At 33.0% G+C, this 25,703-nt stretch overlaps 1 protein-coding gene across 2 annotated transcripts; it reads left to right on the top strand.

The window, feature by feature from the left end:
- The first annotated feature begins 9,262 nt into the window (after nt 1–9,262).
- Nucleotides 9,263–23,563, top strand: LOC133797291 (PI-PLC X domain-containing protein At5g67130-like). Of its 2 annotated transcripts, XM_062235161.1 has the most exons (10): nt 9,263–9,281; nt 9,463–9,546; nt 9,643–9,714; nt 9,843–9,965; nt 10,076–10,213; nt 21,663–21,761; nt 21,951–22,254; nt 22,377–22,600; nt 22,724–22,810; nt 23,007–23,563. In XM_062235161.1, the coding sequence occupies exons 2-10, from the start codon at nt 9,541–9,543 to the stop codon at nt 23,163–23,165; spliced, it is 1,212 nt and encodes a 403-aa protein (XP_062091145.1). In that variant the 5' UTR covers nt 9,263–9,281; nt 9,463–9,540; the 3' UTR covers nt 23,166–23,563. The 2 variants fall into 2 exon arrangements, with proteins under 2 accessions (XP_062091145.1, XP_062091137.1); XM_062235153.1 differs by lacking the exon at nt 9,263–9,281 and having other exon boundaries at nt 9,338–9,546.
- Nucleotides 23,564–25,703: the final 2,140 nt, after the last annotated feature.

Genomic DNA, 25,703 nt, shown 5'->3' with positions numbered 1-25,703 from the left:
CTAGCTTGCTTCCTCAAGATAGGCTCTCAAAACCTAAAGAAGAGGGTGAAGGAGAACTTGTACGGGAAGGAAGGGAGAAAGAAGGGATAGGCTCTGTTTTAACTCTGTTTTAATCTACCACTTTCCACAGCCAGCAGCCTTTAAATCATATATATCCAAAACCCAAAATGACCAAAATACCCTTAAGCCAATAAAAGCCTCTAAACCATTTCAAGGGTAAAATTGGCACTTTCCACCTATCCCGTTAATCATAATTAACGCTTCCCAATTCCCACTAATCTCCATATTTTCAATTACCAATAAATCACATCCCATTATCCTTTAATTCCCGGTAATGCTCTAATCATCAATATCATCCCGAGACTCACCCCGAGCCCCGAACTTAAACCCGTTATGACTAGACAGAACACTTACATCTCATGATCGTCTCATGTCGAAAAGCTCGAACCAATCCACATATAATGTGGCTATATTAATTAATCTCAACCATGCACCCAAAATATACATTTACGCCCACTGTGGCCAAATTACCAAAATGCCCTTGCATTATAAATATGAGCCCATATGCATGCATTCACCATCATATAATAATATAATACACATAAACATGCATATAATCATTAAATATCATAATAAATCAATTATGGCCCTCCCGGCCTCCTAATCAAGGTCCTAAACCTTATTAGGAAATTTGGGGCATTACAATAGATATATATACTAGATATAAGCAGCGTGCAATATGCACGTTTGCTTAGTTTTATTTATAGAATTTATTAATTATTTTTATTAAATTTATATTAATGTCATAAATTTCAAATAAATATCATATTTTAATTAAATAATTTATTTATTTTTGTTTAAGTTTATGTTTTTTCTAGTTTTTTAATTTGGGAGTGATAATTATATATTATATGTTTAATGTAATATTAAATATTATATATGTATTTTTAATTTAAGTTTCTTGCTAGTTTTAAAAAAAATCAATTTGTTACTAATTGACAGTAGATTATATTATATATTTAATATGATATTATTCTAATAAGTGAATTTAAGTTTAATTAAATTTTATTTAAGTTATAAAATAATTTTATTATTTTTAAATAATTATCATTGTAAAATATCTAAAAAAATATCATATTTTAATTTGTTTAATTATTTATTATTTATTATTTTAAAAAAAATTATTATTGTAAACTATCTCAAAAATATCATATTTTAATTTTTTTAATTATTTATTTTATTTTATTTAAATTTAAGTATTTACAAACTACAGTTAAATATAAAAATATTCTGTTAAATATAATAATATTCCGTTAAAGTTAACATTAAAAAAATAAAAAACTGTTAAAACAAAAAAATTTCGTTATTTACACACTTATTATATAGAAGAGATATATTTCTAATAAAGCGTTATAACTTTTGTCTATTTTGAAACATAATTAAGTTTTTGGTATTTCGCAAGCATATGTTATAAATAATTTTTTAAGTATGACATTAAGGATCAAAATAATATATTCTCATGCTACAGAAAAAATATTACTAAAAAAAATATAATATTGAACATTTTTGTTTTACACACAAAATTAACGAAATTGACACTAATCGATCCAATATTTATTGCTTCTTAAAACATTGACGGTTTCACTTAAAATTCATCACTTGTTCGAAGTGTCTAATGAGTGTTGCATGTACTACTTAGACTTTCAGCCAATAAAAAACTTTTAATCAGAAGCCAATGTAATAGAGAATTTGTTGAAATTGCACGTGTAATATTTTGTGAATTCTCACCATGTACGATGAAAGGACGTTCCTACATACATTTTGGTGGTTAATAAGGAAAAATAGCTTTTTTACCTAGCCAAATATGATACTAATAGATTTTTGTTCTTCGAATTTTTTTGTTTGGAGAAAATGTTCTTGAATTATAATAATTATTTAAAACCCTTCCTTCCGTCTAAATTTTTAACAGAATGTTGATGTGGATAATAAAAAATAATTTTTTATTAAAAGTTAAACAAAATTACAAGTAAATATAAAAAGTTACCCATTTATTAACCCCAAAATTTAACTACCATTAATAATCTTAGTTAATTAAAAAAAAGTAAAATAAGCCACAATCTAAATTAAAGATACATATTTAAAATTGAATTTTAAACAATTAATATATTTTTTTTAAATATTCATTTGAAACAAAACTTAAATATATGGGTAATTGAATAGAAATGAATCAATTTTCATTTCATTTATTTGTTTGGTTGTATTTTAGATTATTGGAATGTTATTCTAATAAAATGATTTTTTTCATCGCCTTTTTGGTAGAATATTCTATTTGAAAATAAAAAGAAAGACCATTCCATTACAATATTAAAAAAATTTAATAATTTTTTTATTCCTTTTAACTTTTATTTAATTTTATTACTATTTTTTTTATTCTCATTTTTATTTCTCGATTTTCATCCCCTCCTATCAAACCTCCACTGAAGTCTTCTTCTTCCTTCAATGTATTGCGGCTGGTTTACTGGGTTTTTTTTTTTCTTTTTGAAATGGCATGGCAGCTGGTTTCCAAGAGCTTTGCATCGACGAAAAAGATCTCAACAAACTTTTGGAGTTAGATTCGCGCTTGGAGGATGGGCATGAACGGTGCGGCACCTGAAAGGACGAGCCCAGTGAGTTTTTGGAGTTGGGTTCAGGCTTGGAGGATGGGCTAGAACGGCATGTGAAAGGACTAGACGATCTTGGGTCTGAACGGCGAGGACAACAAGTACGAGTGCAGAGGTGGTGAGATTTTTGGGTTGTCGATGACGAGGACGAACGATGTGGGGACTGGAGGTAACTGAAGATGGCGACGAAGCTTGGGTCCGAGACATGGAGTGTTGAAATATTCTATAATCAATTAGTGATTTCCATAAATCATTTGTAATTGATTAAGATTGATTTGTAATCAATTAGTATTCTATTTTTAGAATTCTAAAATCCTATAAATTGTATCCCCATTTCACTGAAATAATATAAGAAAAAAACCATTTCTTCTCATGGTATCAGAGCAAGAAGAAAATCCTACCTAGAAGAAAGGGAAAATAAACAATTACAAACCCATTTTTTTTTCTCTCAGCCAATCCTTTGTGCAAACCCACCAAATACAAAAAAAATATATATATACATATATATATATACCCACAATCGTTGATTCTCTACCGACGTCGCACCTCCACACCTTTACCAGATCTTCGTCAAGGCCATCATCTCTTTGATCAGATTGTCTTCTCAGTTGAAAGAGTTAAAAGTCTGCCTTGCGGTTCCGTCGCACAGTACCTGTCGCACTTCTCAAACTAAAGAAAAGAGAGATGCTACAGTCAATAGGTTTAATTTTCCTCTTTATCTAGACATTTAGGCTTTTGATTTATTATGTGCATTGGGCCTTTCTTTTATTACATATTTGGGCTCTATTTGTTTTAAATGTGTTAGGTCTTATTGCTTCATTCTAGTATGTATATACACATATATATATACTTCTGTCCGTGTATAGGTATATACATATATATATATTTAAAAAAAAAGTCAACAAAGTGATTCTAAATTAGCCCCTATGTCTGTCCTTGTTCCTGAAAGTCCCTTTAATGTTGGCATTCTCCTTACTAAGACAAATTACGACGTGTGGTCTCAACTTATGGAGATGCACATTGCCGAAAGAGAGAAACTCACATACATTACGGGCAAAAATGATCCTCCCACTATATCAGACAAAGGCTATGAAAAATGGCAAGCTGAAAATCAAAAAGTGAAACGTTGGCTTTTAATGTCCATGTCTCTTGATATCATGAAGCAATATCTTCGTTTACCAATTGCTCGTGAAATTTGGAGTAGTCTTTCCAAGACTTTCTATGATGGTAATGATGAGATGCAGGTCTATACTTTGAATTTGAAAGCTTTCTCAGCCAAGCAAGGTACCAAAACACTATCTGTTTATTATGGGGAGTTAACATAAATATTCCAAGAACTATATCATCGAGATATAGTGGCTATGAAGGATCCTGATGATGTTACGACATACCAAAAGTCCATTGAGCGAATCTGAGTTCACATATTTCTTGCAGGTCTAGATAAAAGTTTTGACCATCTTCGACGTGAGATTCTACGACAAACACCTCGACCTAATTTAGAAGATTGTAATGCCATGGCTCATCGTGAAGACTTACGATCCACAACCTTCAATGAAGAGAATACCAAAACTGAAGCTTCCGCAATGCTCTCTCATCGACAGCCCACCAACTCAAAGAAGTCCATTGTTGATAAAGCCTCATTGAAATGTACTCACTGCAATCAAACAGGCCATACAAAAAATTGTTGCTTTGAGTTAATTGGATATCCAGACTGGTGGGATCCAACTCGACATCGAAATGCTAGGAGACCGTCTACAACAGCAATTGCTCAAACAAAAGAAGATGTTGATCCATCTACTTCATCAGCACTGACTACTACTATTGAAGAAGGTAAAAATAAAAATTCTACACCTGTTTTGAATAATGCATGGATAATTGATTTTGGTGCTACTAATCATATGACATTTGATGTGAACCAAGTATTTAAACTGAAATCCTCCTCTAGAAACTGTGTCTCTACTACAAATGGTAATACCACCCCAGTCCTTGGGGAAGGGTCATGTCATCTTACTAAAACTTTACATCTTAATTCTATGTTGGTGGTACCTTCCTTGAATTATAATCTTATCTCTGTTTCTCAAATCACTAATACCTTGTCTTGTGTGGTTATTTTTGGTCCTGACTCTTGTGTGTTTAAGGATATTCAGACTCATCAAACGATTAGTTATGGTATTAAGAAAGGGATGTTGTACTACTTGGATCTGAAGTCATCAAATTCTGTCAAACTGCAATAGGCTCTCATCGTCAATAGTACTAAGAAAACAATTGAGATTTGGCTTTGGCATCGACGTTTAGGGCATGCCTCATTTGGATACTTAAAACGTTTGTGTTCCTACTTTGTTTACTGATTTGGATATTTCTACTTTCAAATGTGATGTTTGTGAACTTGCTAAAAGCCATCGTGCTTCATTTCCTTTGATTTTAAATAAAAGTCCATTTATGATTATTCATTCTGATGTTTGGGTCCCTTCCAAATTCCTACACTAGGAGGCTCTCATTGGTCTGTTACATTTATTGATGATTGTACTCGAATGACCTGGTTATGCCTCATGAAATCCAAATCAGAAGTTACTGTATTATTTAAAAAATTCTACAATACTGTCAAAACACAATATAATGCCCAGATACAAGTAGTTCGTAGTGATAACGGGGGAGAGTATAACAGTAATGAGCTTCAACAATTCTTAGACTCTCATGGGTCTATTCATCAAACCAGTTGCCCAGATACACCATAGTAGAACGGTGTTGCCGAAAGGAAAATAGACACTTATTGGAGGTTGTTCGCGCTTCTCTCATTGAAGCACACATGCCCCCTCATTATTTGGGTGAAGCTCTCCTCTCAGCTGCCTACCTCATTAATCGAGTTCCTTCGAGGTCTCTCAACTTTAAAACACCATTTCAAGCTCTCACTGATGCAGTTGTAGCTCCCACAGTCCCCAACCTACCACCTCATGTCTTTGGTTGCGTTGCATATGTTCACCTTTCCAAAAATCAGCGGAGTAAGTTAATGCCTCGTGCCTTGAAATGTGTTTTTGTTGGATATGCAGTGCATCAAAAAGGGTATCGATGTTACCACCCCCTTACTCGGCACATGTTTATCACTATGGATGTTGTTTTCCATGAAACCACCATGTATTACTCTGAGTCTGAATTTTAGGGGGAGTATCTTGAAGAAATTCAAACTTTTGAATACAATCTTATGACAAATTCAGAAGAGGTAAGATTTGACATGGCAAAAATATTTAATGAAAGTGTAGGAGAATTGGATACAAGTGGTCAAAACTTGGATGTGTGTGGTGACACCCTACACGAAAACACTAAACTGAATGAATTGGATTCTAGTGGTCAATGTTTGGATATAAGTGGTAATCCAGATCAACAAACAACTTCAGACGTTGAGTTGAAGTTTCTCCCGATTAATATACCAAACCAATCGTTAGTTGAGGATATTCCTGAGTCATCTAAAAGACAATTACCACACCGTCTCACAAGAGGTATTCCAAAACCAACATATGAACCAGAATTGTCTAGTAAAGTAAGATATCCCATGAACCATTATGTGTCTACACATCAATTGTCAAAAACAAATCAATCATTTGTAAATCAATTATCTACTATATCTATTCCTAACAGTGTGCATGAATCTTTAACCGATCCAAAGTGGAAAGCCGCAATTAATGAAGAGATGGCCTCCTTATAGAAGAACCAGACATGGGAGCTTGTGGACCTTCCTACAGAAAAGAAAACTGTTGGGTGTCGATGGATATTTTCTGTGAAACACAAAGCTGATGGTACAATTGAACGTTTTAAAGCAAGATTGGTGGCAAAAGGGTATACTCAAACTTATGGAATTGATTACACAGAGACATTTGCGCCTGTTGCAAAAATGAACACGGTTCGGGTCTTATTATCCTTAGCTGCTAATTTTGGATGGCCTCTACAATAGTTTGATGTAAAAAAAAAAAGCTTTTTTACATGGAGAACTGGCTGAAGAAGTCTACATGGATCTTCCTTCAGGATGCATGGTGTCAGAAAAGCAAAGCCAGAAGGTGTGCAAACTGAAGAAATCATTATATGGTCTGAAGCAATCTCCCAGGGCTTGGTTTGGAAGATTCACAAAGTCTATGGTAGCGTTTGGTTATCATTAATGCAATTCAGACCATACTTTGTTCTTGAAGAAGCAAAACAACAAAGTTACTGCACTTATTGTTTATGTTGATGACATGGTAGTAACAGGAAACGTTCCAGTTGAAAGGAAGGCTCTACAAGAATACTTGTCCAGAGAATTTGAAATGAAAGACTTAGGTCCCTTAAAAGAACTTCTTGGGAATAGAAGTATCTCGATCCAAAAAAGGTATTTTCTTGTCCCAAAGAAAATATGCTTTAGATCTTTTGAAGGAGACATGGATGTCTGCATGTCAACTAGTAAATACACTGATTGAGGAAGGATTAAAATTACGAATGAAAGATAATCAAGTTCCCATTGATAAAGAGAGATACTAAAGACTTGTTGGCATATTGATGTACTTAGCCCATACAAGACCAGATCCTGCTTATGCTTTGAGCATCGTCAACCAATTTATGCATAATCCAGGTGAGCAGTATATGGACGCAGTCATACGAATTTTGAGATACTTGAAGTTAGCGCCTGGGAAAGGAATTTTGTTTTCTAGAAAAACAGAGGAACAAAACATCAATGTGTACACAGATGCTGACTGGGCTGGCGATAAAAATGACATGCGATCTACTTCGGGGTATTTTACCTTTGTAGGTGGGAATCTTGTGTCTTGGAGGAGTAAGAAACAAAGTGTGGTTGCTCGATCGAGGCAGAGCTACGAGGAATGGCTCTTGGTGTTTGTGAAGGATTGGGTTTCCAAATCTGGTTTTCAACGAAGCTTGGGCCTTTCTCTTTCGTTTGTTTTGTTGCCTCTTCAGGCCATAGTGTGTTTTGTTCTCTATTTGATATGTTTAGTCTCTTTGTTGTAGTTCTGATTTAGTGCTTGGTCTTCTTATATGAGATTGTTATTAGTTTGTACTGTTTCTTGGTTAATGATTTTTTTTTAAAGAAAAGGCTTGGTTAATGAATTCGGTCCTCTAACCTTCTGTAACAAAAAATAAAAATAAAAGACTAATGAAAGAGAAAAATAAATTATGATTTTGGTCTCAAAAAATAAATTTTGACATGAATATGAACTCAGAATATGATTTAATTTTTACATGAATTATTCTTAAATGAATATTTTAGATAAAAAAAAACCACAAATCTAAATATTTTAATTAATTAATAATCTTAATTTAATGTGTAAACCTTGTTTTTAGATTTTTAAAATTTTATTCAATTTTTTTAATAAAAAAATATTGTTAATTATTTTAAAATTAATAAAAAATATTTTTTATTTTTTACATCAGTATTCTGGGACAGAAGGGACAATTTTTACAATTTCTATAGATTAGAGGTATATCACCCAAACAAAAAATTTCAGGGAACAAAAGTCTACTAGCGTCATAATTCAGGGTTAATTTGTCCTTATAAGAATAATAGATGAGTATGTTAATGGAGATTTTAATAAAATGATGCAACACTTCAAATGGAAAAGCTTATGCTTCAAGCAAAAATATGTAAGAAGGCTTGAGTTGCTTTTCCGTATAGATAAGTAAAACTTCTTATTTGTTTATTCTTTTGTAATGAACAAAAATCTTCTCATTAATATCTTATTTGTTTTTTCATTCATGCCTCAAATTGAGTATAAATAAATGAGTTTATACAATTTTTGGAATTTATGTTTTTTTTCATTATTTGTTTTTACTTTATGTTTTGATAAATTATTTTTTGGACTCTATATTTTATAAATTTATTCAAATATCCCTTAAATTCAATTTTAATAAAAAAAATTAAATATAACAATACAATTATTATACAGAATAATTTTATTTTTGTTATAAATTATTAGTTTGGTGAATTATTTGTGATTTTAGTTAAAAATTTTTTGACTAAAATTGAATTTATAGTTCTATTTAAACCATTTTACAAAATACAAAATCCAAAAAATAATTTACCAAAATACATGATACAAACAAATAGTAAAACACGGTCTAAAATTGTATAAACCTTAAATGAATAGATTTGTTAGAGAGTGAAGTTAAATATATATAGTATATGAAAATAATGTGTTCATTTAAGAAAATTTTAATTTGGAATAGAAAATTAGAATTTTAAAATTATTATATTTGTGAAAATAATTAGTGAGTAAATCATTTTATTGGAATATTTTAATGTTAAAAAGTATAATTATTAAAATAGAAAATAAATCATCCCAGACATTGTTATATATCATAGCTTTAAGCAAGACTATTGCTCAAATGTCCTCCATAAGATAATAAACATATGTCAACAAAGGTCAGCAATACCACAAACATTGATCTAAGATGACGCCTCTACCTAATTGTGTTCATACTTTAGTACCCATTCCAGTCCACAATGGCTGTGAGCAATAAACAAACAAACGAGTACAAATTAGCTTCAAGAAGAAAACTTTCAGAACTTTTCCTTCAAAAGAATAGACTCAACAAAGTTATGTGAAATATTGAAAGTCATATAATAACAATTCCAAATTTGAACATGTAACAACCTTTTTTTTTAAATATTTTTTTTAGAGGAAGCTGCCAATAAGTTTTCGTTTATTTATTTAAGTGATTGTATTAAAGAGGATTTTGTTTGGTTGAAATAGTTGCATTTTGTCTAGTTGAGTCTGATCCAAAGTCTCTTTTTCTCTTTTCCTCCTCGTCCCATTCCGAAAGACAGGAACAGAGAAAAACAACATTCAGATTTCAGAGAAATAGAATTCTCTCCTCCAAATTCTAACTCAACCCAGCAATAATAATGGAGGTATGTTATGTACCTACTAATTCCTCTTTTCCTTTATTGGTTTCAAATATTTATTATTTTTTATGTTTTATTCTCATTTTCATTTTATTCTTTCAGAGAACTATTTTATTTTCCATTGCAACACTGTTCGCTGCCACTTTTCTCCTGGATCCTTCTTCAGCTCTCAAGGTCACCATCATCATTATATTCTTCATTTTTCTTTAAACATGTCCATTTAACACACAATCAAACCCAAAACATTTTATGTTTATAAATTTAAAAAATAATATCGAATTAAAAGTTGCTCTGTTTCGCAGGAAGGACAAACCTGTGTTTCAGATAAGAACTGCAACTCCGGCTTGCACTGCGAGACATGCGTCGCAAACGGAAACTTACGCCCGCGATGTACTCGAATTAAACCCATTAACCCCATTTCTCAGGTACTCCGCAAAATATCATCATTTGATTTTATTTATTTTTTTCTTTTTAAATTCTTGTTTCTATTTAATTTTACATTTTCTGATTATTTTTTTTGGTTTGGTGGAAATAGGTGAGAGGATTGCCATTTAATCGGTATTCATGGCTAACAACCCACAACGCGTTTGCGAAGTTGGGGCAGAAGTCAGAGACTGGGACACCGATTGTGTCCGCGATGAATCAGCAGGACTCCATTACTAGCCAGCTCAATGTAAGCTTCTTCCTTTTTTCTTTTCTTTTTTGTCTTTTTATTCAAACATTATTGAAATTCATGTTGTTTGTTTCTCGGGAAAGTTTGAGGTAAAATTAAGGAAGAAAAATTAAGGAAGAGAACTTCATGAATGGACTTCACAATAACTAAAAAGCAGAGCCTAGGTTTAGGGTGTCAGGTGGTATATAGTTACTAATGAAGGTTCATCCTGCCTCGTTGTCCTTCACTGTGGTAAATGACCAAACTAGCCTTGCACATACCGAATTTGGTTTTTTTATTTAAGACTTTTTGGGAAAAATATATATTCACATCAATATTTATTTTAGACACACAAAATGCAACATTGATGTGTTATGTATTTTAATTTATTTTAGAGTTCGTAGTACATTTTTAGTGGGTTAAATAGCACTTGAGTCTCCAAGTTTTACCACTTATATTCCTTAAGTCTCCAATATTATTTTTTTTTGTAGCAATTAGATCTCTACATTCATTTTTAAGCTCACATATATGTCCTCAATGTTATAATTTATTAAATAAATTTTAATTTATAAAAATAAGATAGAATTTTAACCAAAAAAAAACACATCACTCATTTTTTTCTTCATTAAACTATTTTTAATTAATTAATTAATTATTATCAAATATATTATTTTAGTAATTGACTTAAATATTCTCTTGAAATATTAAGAAATGATAATAAAAAAATTCACATACTTTTAATTTTAATAAGCATAAATTTTTTTAGGGGTATTTCTATCTATAACATTATTTTTTTCTCACTACACACATTTTTATTTAAACTCTTCATAAATTGTTAAAAATTCTTTCCTCGCATTAAAAATAAATAATAAGTGTGTAGTGAGAAAAAAATGATAAGTTTAATAGAAGAGTAATGATATGTGCACCAACATTATGCACGAAAATATTACACCAACTAGCGTGATAATTTTATTTAACCAATCAAATCTATAACATGCGGGACCTACTATTTTAAAAAAACAGTGACACATCAGTTAGTGTAATATTTTAGTACATAATTTTTGTGTACACAACGTTGCTCTTAATAGAAATGTGTGTAGTGATAAAAAAAAATGATGACTTTAATAGAAATATATGTAGTAAGAAAAAAAAATGATGTTATAGATAGAAACACTCTCAATAAATTTAATGCTTCTAAAATTTAAAGTATATAAATTTTTATTAAAAATAATTAACTAATTAATATATAAGTGATATTAAATATTTTAGAGGTATAATAGAAAATAAATTTTTAATATTTAATAAGAATATTTAGATCAATTTACTAAAATAATATATTTAGTAATAATTAATTAATTAATTTGGTTAAAAAAAAAAAATAAATGGGTGAAACATTTTTTTTTTTTTTTGGTTAAAAATCTCATTTTACTGTTATAAATTAAGTTTTATTTAATAAAATATAGCATTTGAGACATATATGTGCTAAAATATAAAAATTGAAGATCTAATTGTTACAGATGGTAAAGCTTGAGTACCCAAATCTTATTGACCTTTTTAGTGTGTAAAACAAGTGTGTGCCTAACTCATTATAAGGTTGTATCAGTTTATGTGTTTGCAAATAAGAATGTTTATGGGTTTGGAACTTTGGATTGTGATAGTAATTTGGATTAAAATATGTTAATTTTTATACTAATTCAACTTTGTCATAACTCATTATGGAAGAAGCCTGAGCTTTGCTGAAGTTTTACTTTTTATTATGGTTTTGCTGGGATGACATAATGACAATTTGGTGGTTGTTAAACGATACGGTTGATTCAGTGGCTGCTTTGATTTTGGTCATGTTTTTTTAGTGAATTATTATAAATGGAAAAAATTAAATATATTATGTGGTTATTTTTATAGCTGGAATAATGATGTTCGGTTGACTATGTCTTTTTTTTTTTAAATATATACTATTTGTTATGTGCAAAATTTGATTATTGATAATGACGTGGGTAGATGTAAAATTTTGATTTTTACAATTTGTTTTGTTAAGATGAATGAAATATTCTAAATATTTAATAAAATATATTTTTTAAATTAATTAAAAATAAATATTTATTAATTATATTAATATAAATTTAAATTCAAATGTTATAAAATATCATTATTATAATAATATATAATACAAAATTACATATTTAATCATTATAATAATATAAATTTAAAATATAATATTTACTTCAAATATTTTATATTTAAAAATATTAGTGATTAAAATTAATAATGTATATTGCCACAAAAAAATATTAATAATTTATGTGTAGCATAATTTATTAGTGTATTTGATGGTACTTTAAATATAAGTGGAGAAATACACGCAAATTTTGAAGGAAAAAAAGTACATGTGTAACACGCTATTGATTGTGCTATATTAGTTGAAGATTCTGCCTTTCATACTATGTAGGGGTGAGCATCGGTTGGTTTTGGCAGTTTTTTCACAAAAAAAAATCCAGAATTCGGTTTTCGGTTCGGATTGGTGCAATCCAAAAACTGACCGAACCAAACCAGTTTAAAAAAAACCGACCGTTTTGGACCGCGGTTTGGTCGGTTAAACCGACCAAACCGAATATGATTATTTATTTTTAATTTTTTTGAAAGTTTTAGTTAAAAATTTTGGATTGTTAGAATCCATTTTTGTGTGTTTTTACAACATAAATATATAGAACATAATTACATTTATAAGTGTCCTAAGTTTTTTTTTTTTTTATTAAAAATTTTAATAATTAATAATTATATAATATTATATTATTATTTTATTGTGTTCGGTCGGTTTCGGTTTTATTGGTCGGTTCACCCAAAATTTTCAAACTGACCGAACAGTGGCGGTTTGCACCATCGGCGGTTTTTTCGGTTTTCGGTTTAAACGGTTTCGGTTTTTTCGGTGTTCGGTAGGTCGGTGTACACGGTTTTTTCGGTTTTTCAGATTTTATGCTCAGCCCTAATACTATGTATTCAAACTCAAAGTGTGGGGAAAATTTTCATGTTTGTATTGTAGCACTAGTTGTAGTTGAAGATTTTGGCTAAGATCCTATGTTTCGACTTTTGAGACCCCAATTTTCTCCGATAGATTGACATGCATATATGCTTTTATTCAACTTATAAAAAAGTTGTTCTTTTCATTTTCTAAGTCAATAAGAGTAAAGGTAATTTGGGTCGTCTTAAAAAATAAATAAGTAATTTACTTTTTTTAAAAAAATATAATTTCGGATCATGTATTCTCTGTTTTGGTTGAATGATAATTCAAATCTTAAGTTTTATAAAAGAGTAATGATAGGGCACTTAAAATATACACAAAAATATTACTGCTTTTTAAAATAATGGGTCCCAGTTTTAATAAATGTGATTGGCTAGACCAAATTACCAATATTTGAGTATATATTTTGAGTGCACATATCATTACTCTTTATTAAATGAAATAAAATAATATTTTGAGATTAATTTTGGTCAAATATTTTTTAAATATAACTAAAATACTTCTGATTTTTATAAATTAATAAATTAATTAAATAATAAAAAATATATTTTAATTAAATATAAATAAATAAACATAATATTAAAAATTAAATACTAAATTAAAAAACTATGATTTAATAACAATAAAAAGAAATTAATCCCATTAAATTAATCAAAACATTCCTAAAAAGAAATTAAAACAAAACAAAAAATTAAAACAAAACAAAATGAAAGTTCAGATCTAGTTCTTCTCCTTCTTCTTCAATCTTCTGTTCAAATCTTGGGGTGGGTGGGGAGTTTCAGTTAGCGAAGCAACTCAGGCTTCAAATCTGGACAACGACCACAAGGGACAATGATAGAGAGCTTCAGTCTTTAGATTTGGACAGTGGGTAGCAACTCAGGCGGGTGGGGACAACGACGACGACGACGACGTCAAGGGTCTCTGGTTTGCTAATGAGGTCTGGTGCGAGGCATCACTCTTCCTCCACCGTTCCTCCTTCACTGTGACCCATACCCCCTCTTCGTCATTCACTCCACCGTTCGTCATTCGAAGGAGATCAACGTCGAAGTCGTCATCAATGGTGGTCGAGGTTTTGGCGACGGGGGCTACAAATCGACGACGGCTTGGGGATGACTTTGGTCCGAGCAGATCTGGTTGGGTCACGACTCCAAATCTTAATCAAGGTTTTTCTAGGTTCTATTATTTGGATTGTTTTTTTTTATTTTTTCAATGTTTTTGGGTTTGAATATGTTTGAATGTGTTTTTTTTTTATCAAAGAAGAAAATTACTTCATTCATCAACCAACAAATTACACCCTCACCTCACTAAAAACCGAACCAAGAGGAACAACAAGCTGAACCTCCAAAACCAAAAAATATAGGCACTAATTACATGTTAATCTATGTATAAGGTCTCTCTCTTGTCTAGACATTTTTCTGTTTTTAATAACAAATAATCTGTAGATCACTATACTATTTGCATCTAAGGCAATCAAAGTATCAGTTTTGGAGAAACCTTCAAAGACACATCTATTCCTGTTCATCCATAGACCATAGCATGTTGCTGCACTAACTGCTATGCTGATAAGTCTCACAATACCAGAAGCTTTCAGCGAAATCCACGATAACCAGCCATCAAACTCCACCGGCCATCCTCTGAAACCCAGCCATTTGAACACTAACTCCACCACTCGTCTAGACAGGCAGCATTTAAAAAATAAATGTTGATGTGATTCAGGCTGGTCTCCACAAACAGGACAAAGAAATGAATCTAAGACTATGTGAAATTTACTCAAGTTGTCCTTTGTTAACAAATGAGCATTCACAACTTGCCAAAGCATAAATCGATGCTTTGGAAGATTGAGACTACTCCATATGGCTTTGTGATAGCTAACTTGAGCAGGTGGAAGAGAGCTGTTATACAGAACAGATGAACAGAACTTACCCGAACAACCTGCCTTCAAAATCTCAGACATGGAAATTTTTTGTCTAAGTCGACATAGTTTGCGCTAATACCAACTAGAGTCCAACTTTAGCTCATAAGACCAGAAGGAAACCCCCTTGAGATAGACAGTGTTCACCCACTTGACCCACAGTAAATCTCTCTTCTCAGTGATAGCCTAAATGTATTTGGCTAAGATAGCTTGATTCCATTTGGTCCCTTCTTTAAACCCAAGACCACCAAAAGCCTTGGGAAGACAAACTTTCTCCCAAGAGGCCACATGAATTTTGCTTCTATTCCCGTTCATTCCCCAAAGGAAGCCTCTACAAAGTTTCTCAATCTCTTTAGAAACACTCTGAGGAAGGATGAAAGTACTCATCCAATAATTACGAAGACCAAGTAAAATTGAATGAATTAATTGAACTTTGCCAGCAAATGACCGGTGCCTTCTTCCCCAAGAATGAAGTCTCATTTTGATTTTTTTAATGATAATCCCACAGTGCTCAGCTTTCCATTTTGTTGGTCTTAAAGGCACCCCTAAGTACTTTAAAGGGAAATCACCTTCAACCAAACCTAGATCCCTAATGATCTCCTCTTTCTCCCTAGGCTCAACCCCTTCAAAGAATATTTGTGATTTATTAACATTGATATGGAGCCCAGTAGTATTGCTGAAATCATCCAAGACCTCTCTAAGAAATTTAATGGACTGCTTGGACCCTTTACTAAGAAGAATCAAGTCATCCGCAAAGCATAAGTTTATTAACTTCAAACTTTTGCAAAGAGGATGGTATCTGAATTTAGAGACTTCAGCAGCGTGAAGAAGACTTCTCGATAGATAATCCATAATCAGAACAAATATCAAAGGAGATAAAGGATCACCTTGACGAAGTCCCTTAGCCCCATGAAAACCACCTTGAATTCTACCATTCATAAGGAGAGAATAGGAAGTGCTTTTGATACAAATCATTACCAACTGAACAAATCTACTAGGAAAGTTTAAAGCATTAAGAAGATCTTCAATAAAATTCCAATCCACGGTGTCATATGCCTTACTGATATCTATCTTGATAGTATAGCGAGGAGAAGTGTTTTTCCTCCTATAGTTCTTCAAAATATCTTGGAGAATCATCACATTGTGAGCAATTGACCTCCCTTGGACAAAAGCACCTTGGTTTTGGTGAACCAGAGAAGGGAGTACTGATGCAAGTCTAGAGCATAACAGTTTTGATATGCATTTGTATATCGTTGTACAACATGCAATAGGTCTGTAGTCAACTACTTTAGCCGGGTTCTCTTGTTTAGGGATGAGGGAAATCATCGTATTATGCAAGTTAGGTGGCATGAGACCTGTTTCAAAAAAGTTAGTAACAGCAGCACTAATTTCCCCCCTATAACAGACCACAATTTCTTGAAAAATCCAGATCCAAACCCATCAGGTCCTGGTGATTTTGTGTCAGGGATACTAAAAATTGCTCTTTTTATTTCCTTGTACGAAAGTGGTTTCAGCAAACCAAGTTGATCATCTAAAGAAAGCTTAGATCCCTGCTCAATACAAATCAAATTCAATCTGGTTTTGACAGTACTGTTACTGCCTATATAGCTGCGAAAATGATTGAGAAAATGCTGAACTACTTCAGGAAAATTCTCATTAACTTTACCTTGGTCTGTCATGAATGATGTGATTCTGTTTTCCATTTTTCTCTTCTTCAGACAGGCATGAAAATAAGAGGTATTGGAATCTCCTTTCTGCAGCCAAGTAATTTTACTCCTTTGTCTTAGAAACTTATGGTACATTTTCTCTTGAGCATAAAAATTAGCAGCTGCATTAGATTCTTGCTCCTGATAAATCTTGTCTCTCGGGTGAGTTTGAGCCTGTAATTTAGCCTCATTGAAGCAGGCTTTAGCTTCCTGATAACTCTTCCCAATATCACCTATCACTTCATGATTAAACTTCTTGAGGCAATGCTTAACTCTCATCAGTTTTAAGTAAACCCCTTTTAGACCTCTAGTAGATAACGACTTCTTCCAATTTTGCTCCACTAAGCTCTTGAACTCAGGGTGATTAGCCCAGAAATTGTAATACCGAAATGGCTTAATCCCAATAGCCTCTGTAGTTGTAGTTGAAACAACACAAGAACAATGATCTGATATGGTTTCCCAACTAAAACGAGCTGCTGAGTTAGGAAAGTGATCATGCCATTCCTCATTGACAAATATATGATCTATCTTGGAATATATTCGATTGGTACCAGCTTGGTTGTTAGTCCAAGTGAAAACCGACCCATGACTTTTGAGAGCTTCAATATGAACCTGAGATAACCAGTGATTAGAGTCAGCCATTTCATTAGGTGTAATAGGATTCCCCCCATTTCTGTCATCAACATTAAAAACTGAGTTAAAATCCCCAAGAATTAACCAAGAAGAAACAAGAAACTTCAGCTGCACCAGATTATACCAAAGAGTCTTCCTCTCTTCAATGGTGTTAAAACCATAAACAAATGTGAGACAAAATGCAGTAGCTTGCCCAGCCATTTTTACCACACAATGAACATGTTGAGGTGATTATGCAATTACTATAACTCTAACATAACCCTTTCTCCATATAATCAATAACCTGTCCTCAACAGTAGAGCTATTAAAGAAATCCCAATTAGCAAACTTTTTGTCCATCAACTCCTGAACTTTATTCCCTTTCAACTTAGTTTCTAACAAACCCCCTACTCCAATTTTATTGACATTGCAAAACTCTACCACAGAATCTTGCTTATCCTTGTTATTCAAGCCCCTAACATTCCAACTTCCTATATTGCAACTGTCCATGATTAAGTATAAATTAAACCAGGACCCTTTGGCTCTCTGCACTCTACCTTCTCAGCCACAAATCCCTTCTCTTCCTGTAAAATACTAAATTTATTCACAGATCTATGCCCAACATATTGGCCACGATCTGTATTAGGACTTGGGACAGGTTCCTTCATTCTTGACCCAGCAGCTCTTCTAGGAGTTTTCCAAGCAGCATTAGGCAGTGATTGATCATCTGTTTTTCCTGAACCAGATGGTTCCAACGGAGAGGAAACAGGAACCGAAATAGGGGGATTTTGTGTGTGGTCCTCTGGTTTAGTCACAGGATCCTTCTTCTCTGTGTTCCCCACTTTCTTCTCAATATCCCCTTTCCTACAGTCGGCCATTATATGGCCATAACCCATACACGATTTACATTTCACAGGCAGCCATTCGTAGTCTATCCCCTGCTCCACCAACTGACCATTTTCATTTAGAAATTGAATCACTCTTGGTGGTGCATCCGTGATGTCCATTTCTACCAAAACCCGAGCGAATTGAATCCTGGTACGATCCCTAGTATGCTGGTCCACCATAATTGGCTTCCCAACAGTACTGACCAAAGCACTTAGGCATTTGTTCCCCCAGTATTGAAGACTTAAATCGTGAAGCCGAATCCATAACGGAACAGAATGGATTAGCTTCACCGCATCAAGATCTGATGACCAGGGTCTGACTATTACTGGCTTTCTGTCAAACTGAAGAACACCATTCTCTAAAACCAGATCCCTTGTCGCCTCATCATTAAATTTCACCATTGTTAAACCCATGGTCATACGAGCTATCTGCGCAATCCCAAGATGGCCCCAAATTCGCTTAATGTATCCCTCAAACACCGCCATTGGAGGGTTCGCACCTAGTACCATACAAATTACAGCTGAGCTCCAGTTCGCTGGTTGAAACTTCACCTCCTCAGGGTCAACTTGCACAATCTTAATGCCATTCTTAAGCAGAGGTTTCTGATAAGTAAGATGGGGATCACGAGCAAATTTGTTTTCCTTCGCAAAAGAATTCCAATGCTTACGTGCTGAATCCTGGAGTGTCTCCTGACCTTCACTAGCATCCACTACCCGAGCCCAATCCTTACTCAGTCGCCGATCTTGAGTCGGAGACGGAGGGATCTCAAAATCACCATCATTAACCACTTCTGTTATCGCTTCTTCTTGCACTGTTTCCCCATCTGTTATAGTTTCTGCTATTAGATTTAAACCTTCCGTAGACATCACACCACCAGCTTCTTCCTTCTCATTATTCTGATTACTACTGGAATCATGCTCAAACAATCGAGTTGTAGACTTTCGGACCACTCGCTTCTTCTTCGCCATGGAAGAGAGAAAATCGGGAGAGAAAGTCGAAGGCTTTGTTTGAATGTGTTTTTGTATTTGGTTTGTTTTGAGTTTTTAACTTAAGTAGATTTCGGGATTATCGTCCATGGCTACTTCTACCTATGAAACCTTTGTCTGTGAATATAGAACTAGATCTATGGGTTTTTAGATAGCTTATTCACAACTCCAGATCAAACAAATTTTTTTTTTTATATTTAATTGATTTTAATTTGAGTTTGTTAGGTGGGAGAAATGTAGGATGAAATGAGATATTCAACATTGATTTTGATTTTGGGTTTGGTTATTTAGATTTGATTTGGTGATGATGAAGTTTTTTTCCTTTGTTTCTGGGTTTGAGATAATCTCAATAACACATTTTAATTTAGTTTTTTTTTGTTTGAATTTGGGTTTGAGATATATTTTTTTTATTTGTGGGGAATCTAGTTTGAGATATTGATTTTGTTTTAATTAAGTTTTGTTTAAGAATTTAGTTTATTAAAGTTTAAGAAATAGATTAGAATTTTAGGGCGTAATTGGTAGTTGATTTAGAAATGACTTTATGATTTTGAAAACTTAAAATTTGTGGGACTTACCAAAATATTTGATAATCAGAATTCTAATTTTGTATTGTAATTTAGAAAACAACAATTTTGTGTTTTCTCTGTTTTGTGATTTTTTTCTCCAAAAACTTAAAATCAAAATCAAGATTTGTTTGTTCTCTCTACTCCTATCCTTTGTATCATTGCTTGTATTTATTTATTTATTTTTTTGTCAATTTTTATGACTTGAGTATGTTCCCACTAGTAATAAGGTGTTTATGGAATATTTTATGGCATTTATGCACAATTCAAAATTAAGCTGTGCTGGTATTTTTATAGATGACAATGCAATATTGTTATGAATTTAATCAATAATTATTATTAAATTTTAATTTATCAATATAATTAAATTTCACTTGATTAAATCTATTGATAAATCAAAATTTAATATTATACAACCTATGTATATAAAATATATAAAATTAAAATAATATTCAAATTCAGCTGTTCCAATCACATATTCAGTTTCTGTTATATTTTCAAATTTAATACCAATCACAGATTCATTTTTTTTAAAACTAAAAAACAGTTTACTAACATTGAACCAATCACATTTTCAGAAACATGATTTCAGTCACTAAATTCAGATTTTCATTTTAGAATCTCACTTTTCAAAAATGCAGTTTTCTAATTGCGAACCAATCAGACTTTTAATTTTTATTCTATTTTAAAATTAAATATTACATATTTTACCTTAGTTTTAATTTTTTTAATATTAAAAATTTCATAATTAAAAATTTTGAGGGTATTTTGGTCATATTGAAAAATTATTTGACCAAAATCGAGCTCTGGATATTGTTTTGTTCCATTTTGCAAAACATAGAATCCAAATTGTCATTTAAAAAAAGAGAGGATCCAATCAGTAACTTTTGCACAACATAAGATCCAAAATTAGTAATGCACACGGGTCGGGGAATTGGCGGGGAGTGCTCCCCCGTCCTCGTACCCATTTATATTTATAATCCCCGTCCCCGCTTATTCCCCATCGGGAACTGGGTGGGGAATCCCCACGGGGAACCCATTTATTTAAAATATAAATGGGAAATTAAAATATTACACAATATTTATTATTTAAAATATTAAACACTATCCTAAATAAAATTTAAAATATTAAAAAAGTTACTACTATACTACAAAAACACATAAAAAAAATATAAAATACATATAAAAATTTAAACAGGATTCCGTCGAATGAGGAGTGCTATTCCCGTTCCCGCCCCATTTAACATTTGGAGATTGAAAGTTATTCCCGTTCCCGCCCCGTTCCCCATTTAGACGGGGATTCTCCGCCCCAATAGGGGCGGAGCCCGTCCCAATGGAAAAAATGTGCATCTCTATCCAAAATAATATTTAACCTTTCTTTTTTGCAAATAATAAAAAAACCCAATTGAAAGGCTACGGGTGGGACATATAAGATAGTAGCCGCCTGCCTGTTTTAAAATGTAGACGGATCTTGTCTAGTTGGAAAAATGCATTTATAAGCTTATAATTTTGTCACCCTATGAATATATTAGTGTTTGGTTCCCATGTGCATCTTTAATTTAAAAAAGAAACCTTAGCACTTTATTATAGTTTATAGTTTTCCCAAGCCTAACATGAGGAAAGTAGTCAAGGTACGTGCACTAATTAAAATTAAACCTAACTAGTGGTATAAAAACATACTTATTTCGCTAAAACACACAGAAAGAGATATATATATATATATATATCGAATATGAAGAATATTAATAATCATATATGTACCTAATTTTAAATGGCATTGCGTGCAGGATGGTATAAGAGGATTAATGCTCGACATGTATGACTTCCGAAATGACATTTGGCTATGTCACTCCTTCGGTGGCCAATGCTACAATTTCACTGCATTTGTAAGTCCAGAGAATGAGTAACATTTTGGATATTTATCCATGTAACCTTCACATTAAGCTACTAAGTATTAATCATTTACCCCAAAAATATGGCTATTTGTACACGGTTATATATATATATATGTGCATAATTTAGCTATATATAATGCATATCTTGTGGTTGATCTAAAAGTTTGATATGCATGGCAGCAACCGGCCATTAATGTGCTGAAAGAAGTTCAAACATTTCTCCAATCAAACCCAACTGAGATTGTCACAATTATCATCGAAGACTATGTGACATCCCCTAAGGGGCTTACCAAGGTGTTTGATGCGGCTGGCCTAAGAAAATATTGGTTCCCAGTGTCAAGAATGCCCCAAAATGGTAGAGATTGGCCCACAGTAGATGATATGATCCAGAAGAATCAGCGGTTAGTGGTGTTTACTTCTAAAGCAAGTAAAGAAGCTTCAGAAGGCATTGCCTATGAGTGGAGATATGTGGTAGAAAACCAATGTGAGTCCTCTTTTATTATATATAGCATTGTTCTAGCGAATTTCTTAAAAAAGACCAAGTAACTATTATATATCTATTAAATTAAACCATGCTTAATGCATATATGAGGTTTGAAAATGCAGATGGAAATGGAGGAATGAAAGCTGGATCTTGCCCGAACCGGGCCGAATCGCCACCTATGAACACAACTTCTAGATCATTGGTTCTAATGAACTATTTCAGAGATGTTCCAAGTTTGACTCAAGCTTGTAAGGACAATTCAGCTCCATTACTTGCCATGGCCAATACTTGTTTTAATGCCTCTGGCAAAAGATGGCCAAACTTCATTGCAGTTGATTATTACAAGGTGAGCTACTAAAATATAATAATTCACAAATTATGCACTTAAATTCGTATAGGTAGATGGGTTCGTAATCTAAGAATAATTTACTTTCTTATCAACTTTAATTATTTTTTCTACATTTCTCAGAGGAGCGATGGTGGTGGGGCCTCAGCAGCAACAGATATGGCAAATGGCCAATTGATTTGTGGATGTGGGAACGTTCTCAACTGTAGAGTGAGTAAATTCATTTTCGTTACATGAAAAAAAGTTAATAATAATAATAATAAAATTTATGTGTGATTGAATAAATAATTAGTATCACATTTTCCACCATTTGACTGATGAGAAGATTAAATGTAACATTGAATTTTTTCGTTGTATTGAACTACTATAATTGACTATAATTTTCTTTTGTCACATAAATTTGCAGCCGAATATGACTTACGGAGCATGTGACATATCGGAGGCTGAAGCTGCCCCAGCACCTAATATGAATAAGGCACAACAATCCGGCGTTGGAGATTTAAATAGTAAACTTGTTCAGTGGCGGTGGTTGTTTGGGACAGTTCTCATGGCCAGTCTTTTGTAGTCATTGTTGTAATAATATAAACTTTTTTCTATTCTGCATGCATTCATTGTTTAAAAAATTAAATATGTAGTCTGATAAAAGTTTTAGAATATATAAAAAATAAAAATTTGAATATTTTGTGGCAAGTGCCTTAGGTTATGGGACTCATGTGATCTCATGAGTAAGCAGATTGTTTAATGTCAACAGAAAAGCTGAGAAACTGACCGGAATAGCTTTGGAGGGTTCTGTCATTGTGCTAGTGGGCTTTCAGGGTTTGAGAAAGAGAGTATTAATTTACTTGCTTTTCATTTGAATTGTAATCACGTGACTTGATTTTATTAGAAGTAGAGTACCATCAACATTTGTCGGAACTTGATTGAAAAACATAATATATATCGAGAGGAGTTTTCAATCGCTAAGTAACAATAGTACTGTTTACGCGGTTTTTCACCAACAGTAGATTAAGAAATCTAATAAGGATATTAGTGCTAAATTGTAAACTGTAATGAAAAATAAGAATTCATTCGTATACACACAACTTTTATGTGATTTAGTGGTTAAAATCTACCTAGTCTACGAGATAATATTATTGATTTTATCTCACAATTTCTGCAAAATTTCAGTAATATAAAATGTCGTCCCTTTCCTAATCCATTATTCTTGATATTTATAAGGAAATTTTCTGGACATGTTTGGGTAACTGCGTGAATAAATAAGGTATATATTTAATAAAAACTATTCCCTTTTACATTAAGATATGATTTGATAACAAAATATAATATACTCTTGCTGTCTCGGATAATAAATGATAGATATGCAATACAGCCTGGGCATTAATGAGCGTATAAGGAGCCTTCGAATCTTTTGGGATCCTTCAGTATGTGTTCTGACTAGGTTTCCACGAGCTGGATATCTCATCCGATCTAGTGTTTAAAAACTATCTGAATCTTAGTTCGTATTAATCTCAGAGCGCCCAAATGTGGGTCTGGATACTATAAGTGTCAAACTGGAATGTTATCATAAGAGACAGTTTGATAGCAACCTGTACGTTGTGTACGAATTGAATTGAGTCTCGAGCTGCTTACATCATTGTTAACCAGATATCCTACTTGGCTATTTTTCCACATATTCATTTGCCAGCTGTACCCGAGCTGAGTAATTGAACTCCTACTAATTTTAGGGTACAACATTTTCCCCCCAAGCTCCTGCTCGTGCTTGATGTCGTCACTTTATGACATGCACGGTAGGAGCTTTTAGGCTTCTGCCATGTAAAATCTTGCCTGCCCACTACTCGAGTATTGGACACGTGGCTGTTTGTATTTGGCGTCTATTCGGGTTTCAAGGACTGTGACAACTGTCCTGTCAACTTTTTGTCGCCATATGGTTCATTTAATATTGGCATTTGGATCTCGATCCAACCCAATTGGATGACTTGAATTAATTCCTATAGTTTACGTATAAATAGGGTGATCAGACCTGAACCCTCACCACCTTTGCATTAAAAAAGTTTCCTTTTTCGAAAACAAAGTTTCCCTTTTCTTCTCCCACTTCTCCCAAAAACCCTTCATTGCCTTTCAGATTTTCAGAAACTTTCAGGGAGCTTCCTGTGGACGTATCGACACTTTCTTTGAACCGATCATATAGGCTGTAAGTATTTCCTCACCCGATTTGACTTTTTCAATTCTTTGCTTTCCAATGAGTTTTTTTTTTATTATGAAAAACATCATTTGCTCAATGTCGATTAGGTTACGTCTGAGTGTAAATAGGAAATAGGGTTTGGTTTAGGCTAGATGAACAATACTAGGCTTATTTAGAAATAAGGATTTCATAAAATTGGGAAAATTTTCTGGGTTTTTCAAAGAAAATTCTACTGGTAAATCGATTTTAATACTTGTTTGGGGTGTAGAAGCCGAAGGGTTTTAGGTTTTGTCCTGGGTAGCTTAAAGGTTACAATTCCTTAAGCGGTTTTGCATTAAACCACTTTCAAAAGAAAAGTAGTAGGTTTGACGAGTCTGACACACGAATCCCGGAGTATCAAGGAATTTTAAGAAATCAAAGCGTGTGGCCTAGGACCACACGTTGAGGCTAGGACTCAACTTAGCTAGTATAAATTGTCAGATCCCAAAAATAAACCACTTAAGCCCCTCAAATTTCCGTACCTCCACAACTGTAGCTAGTAATCATCATAGGTCTCCACTAATAGGCCGCTTTGTCGTCAGGCGATCTAAATTATGGCCCCCGCAAAGAAAAACACTGTGAGCTCCCCTGTTCAGAGTAAAGACAAGGGCAAGCAGGTCACCTCTGACTCTCCCATCCCTCATTTCAGCCATGTGGTGGAAAGGGAAATCGTGGTCAACCCCAACGCATTCTTCGAGGCTGAGCACATAGTATCCCGAATCACGACTCAGGGGAAAGTTAACAAGATCCTATTGAGTCATGAGATTGAGATGGGAGCTGATAGCCTCCATGCTCGACCTGCGCTGGAAGGAGAGCGGAGTTGCGCCCCTCTCCAAGATGACTACAGAGCTTGGAGTGATGAGCACCTGAAGGCAGGTGCCT

Source organism: Humulus lupulus, chromosome 1 (assembly GCF_963169125.1).
Source record: "Humulus lupulus chromosome 1, drHumLupu1.1, whole genome shotgun sequence".
NCBI lineage: Eukaryota > Viridiplantae > Streptophyta > Magnoliopsida > Rosales > Cannabaceae > Humulus > Humulus lupulus.
Note: the sequence above shows the minus strand (reverse complement) of the source record. Positions and strands in the feature narration are given on the sequence as shown.

What these genes read in the sequence shown, in the direction of transcription:
- LOC133797291 (XM_062235161.1), top strand. An exon ending in CCATTACTAGCCAGCTCAAT is followed by an intron (nt 10,214 to 21,662) that starts GTAAGCTTCTTC and finishes CATTGCGTGCAG; the next exon opens with GATGGTATAAGAGGATTAAT. An exon ending in GGAACGTTCTCAACTGTAGA is followed by an intron (nt 22,811 to 23,006) that starts GTGAGTAAATTC and finishes ATAAATTTGCAG; the next exon opens with CCGAATATGACTTACGGAGC.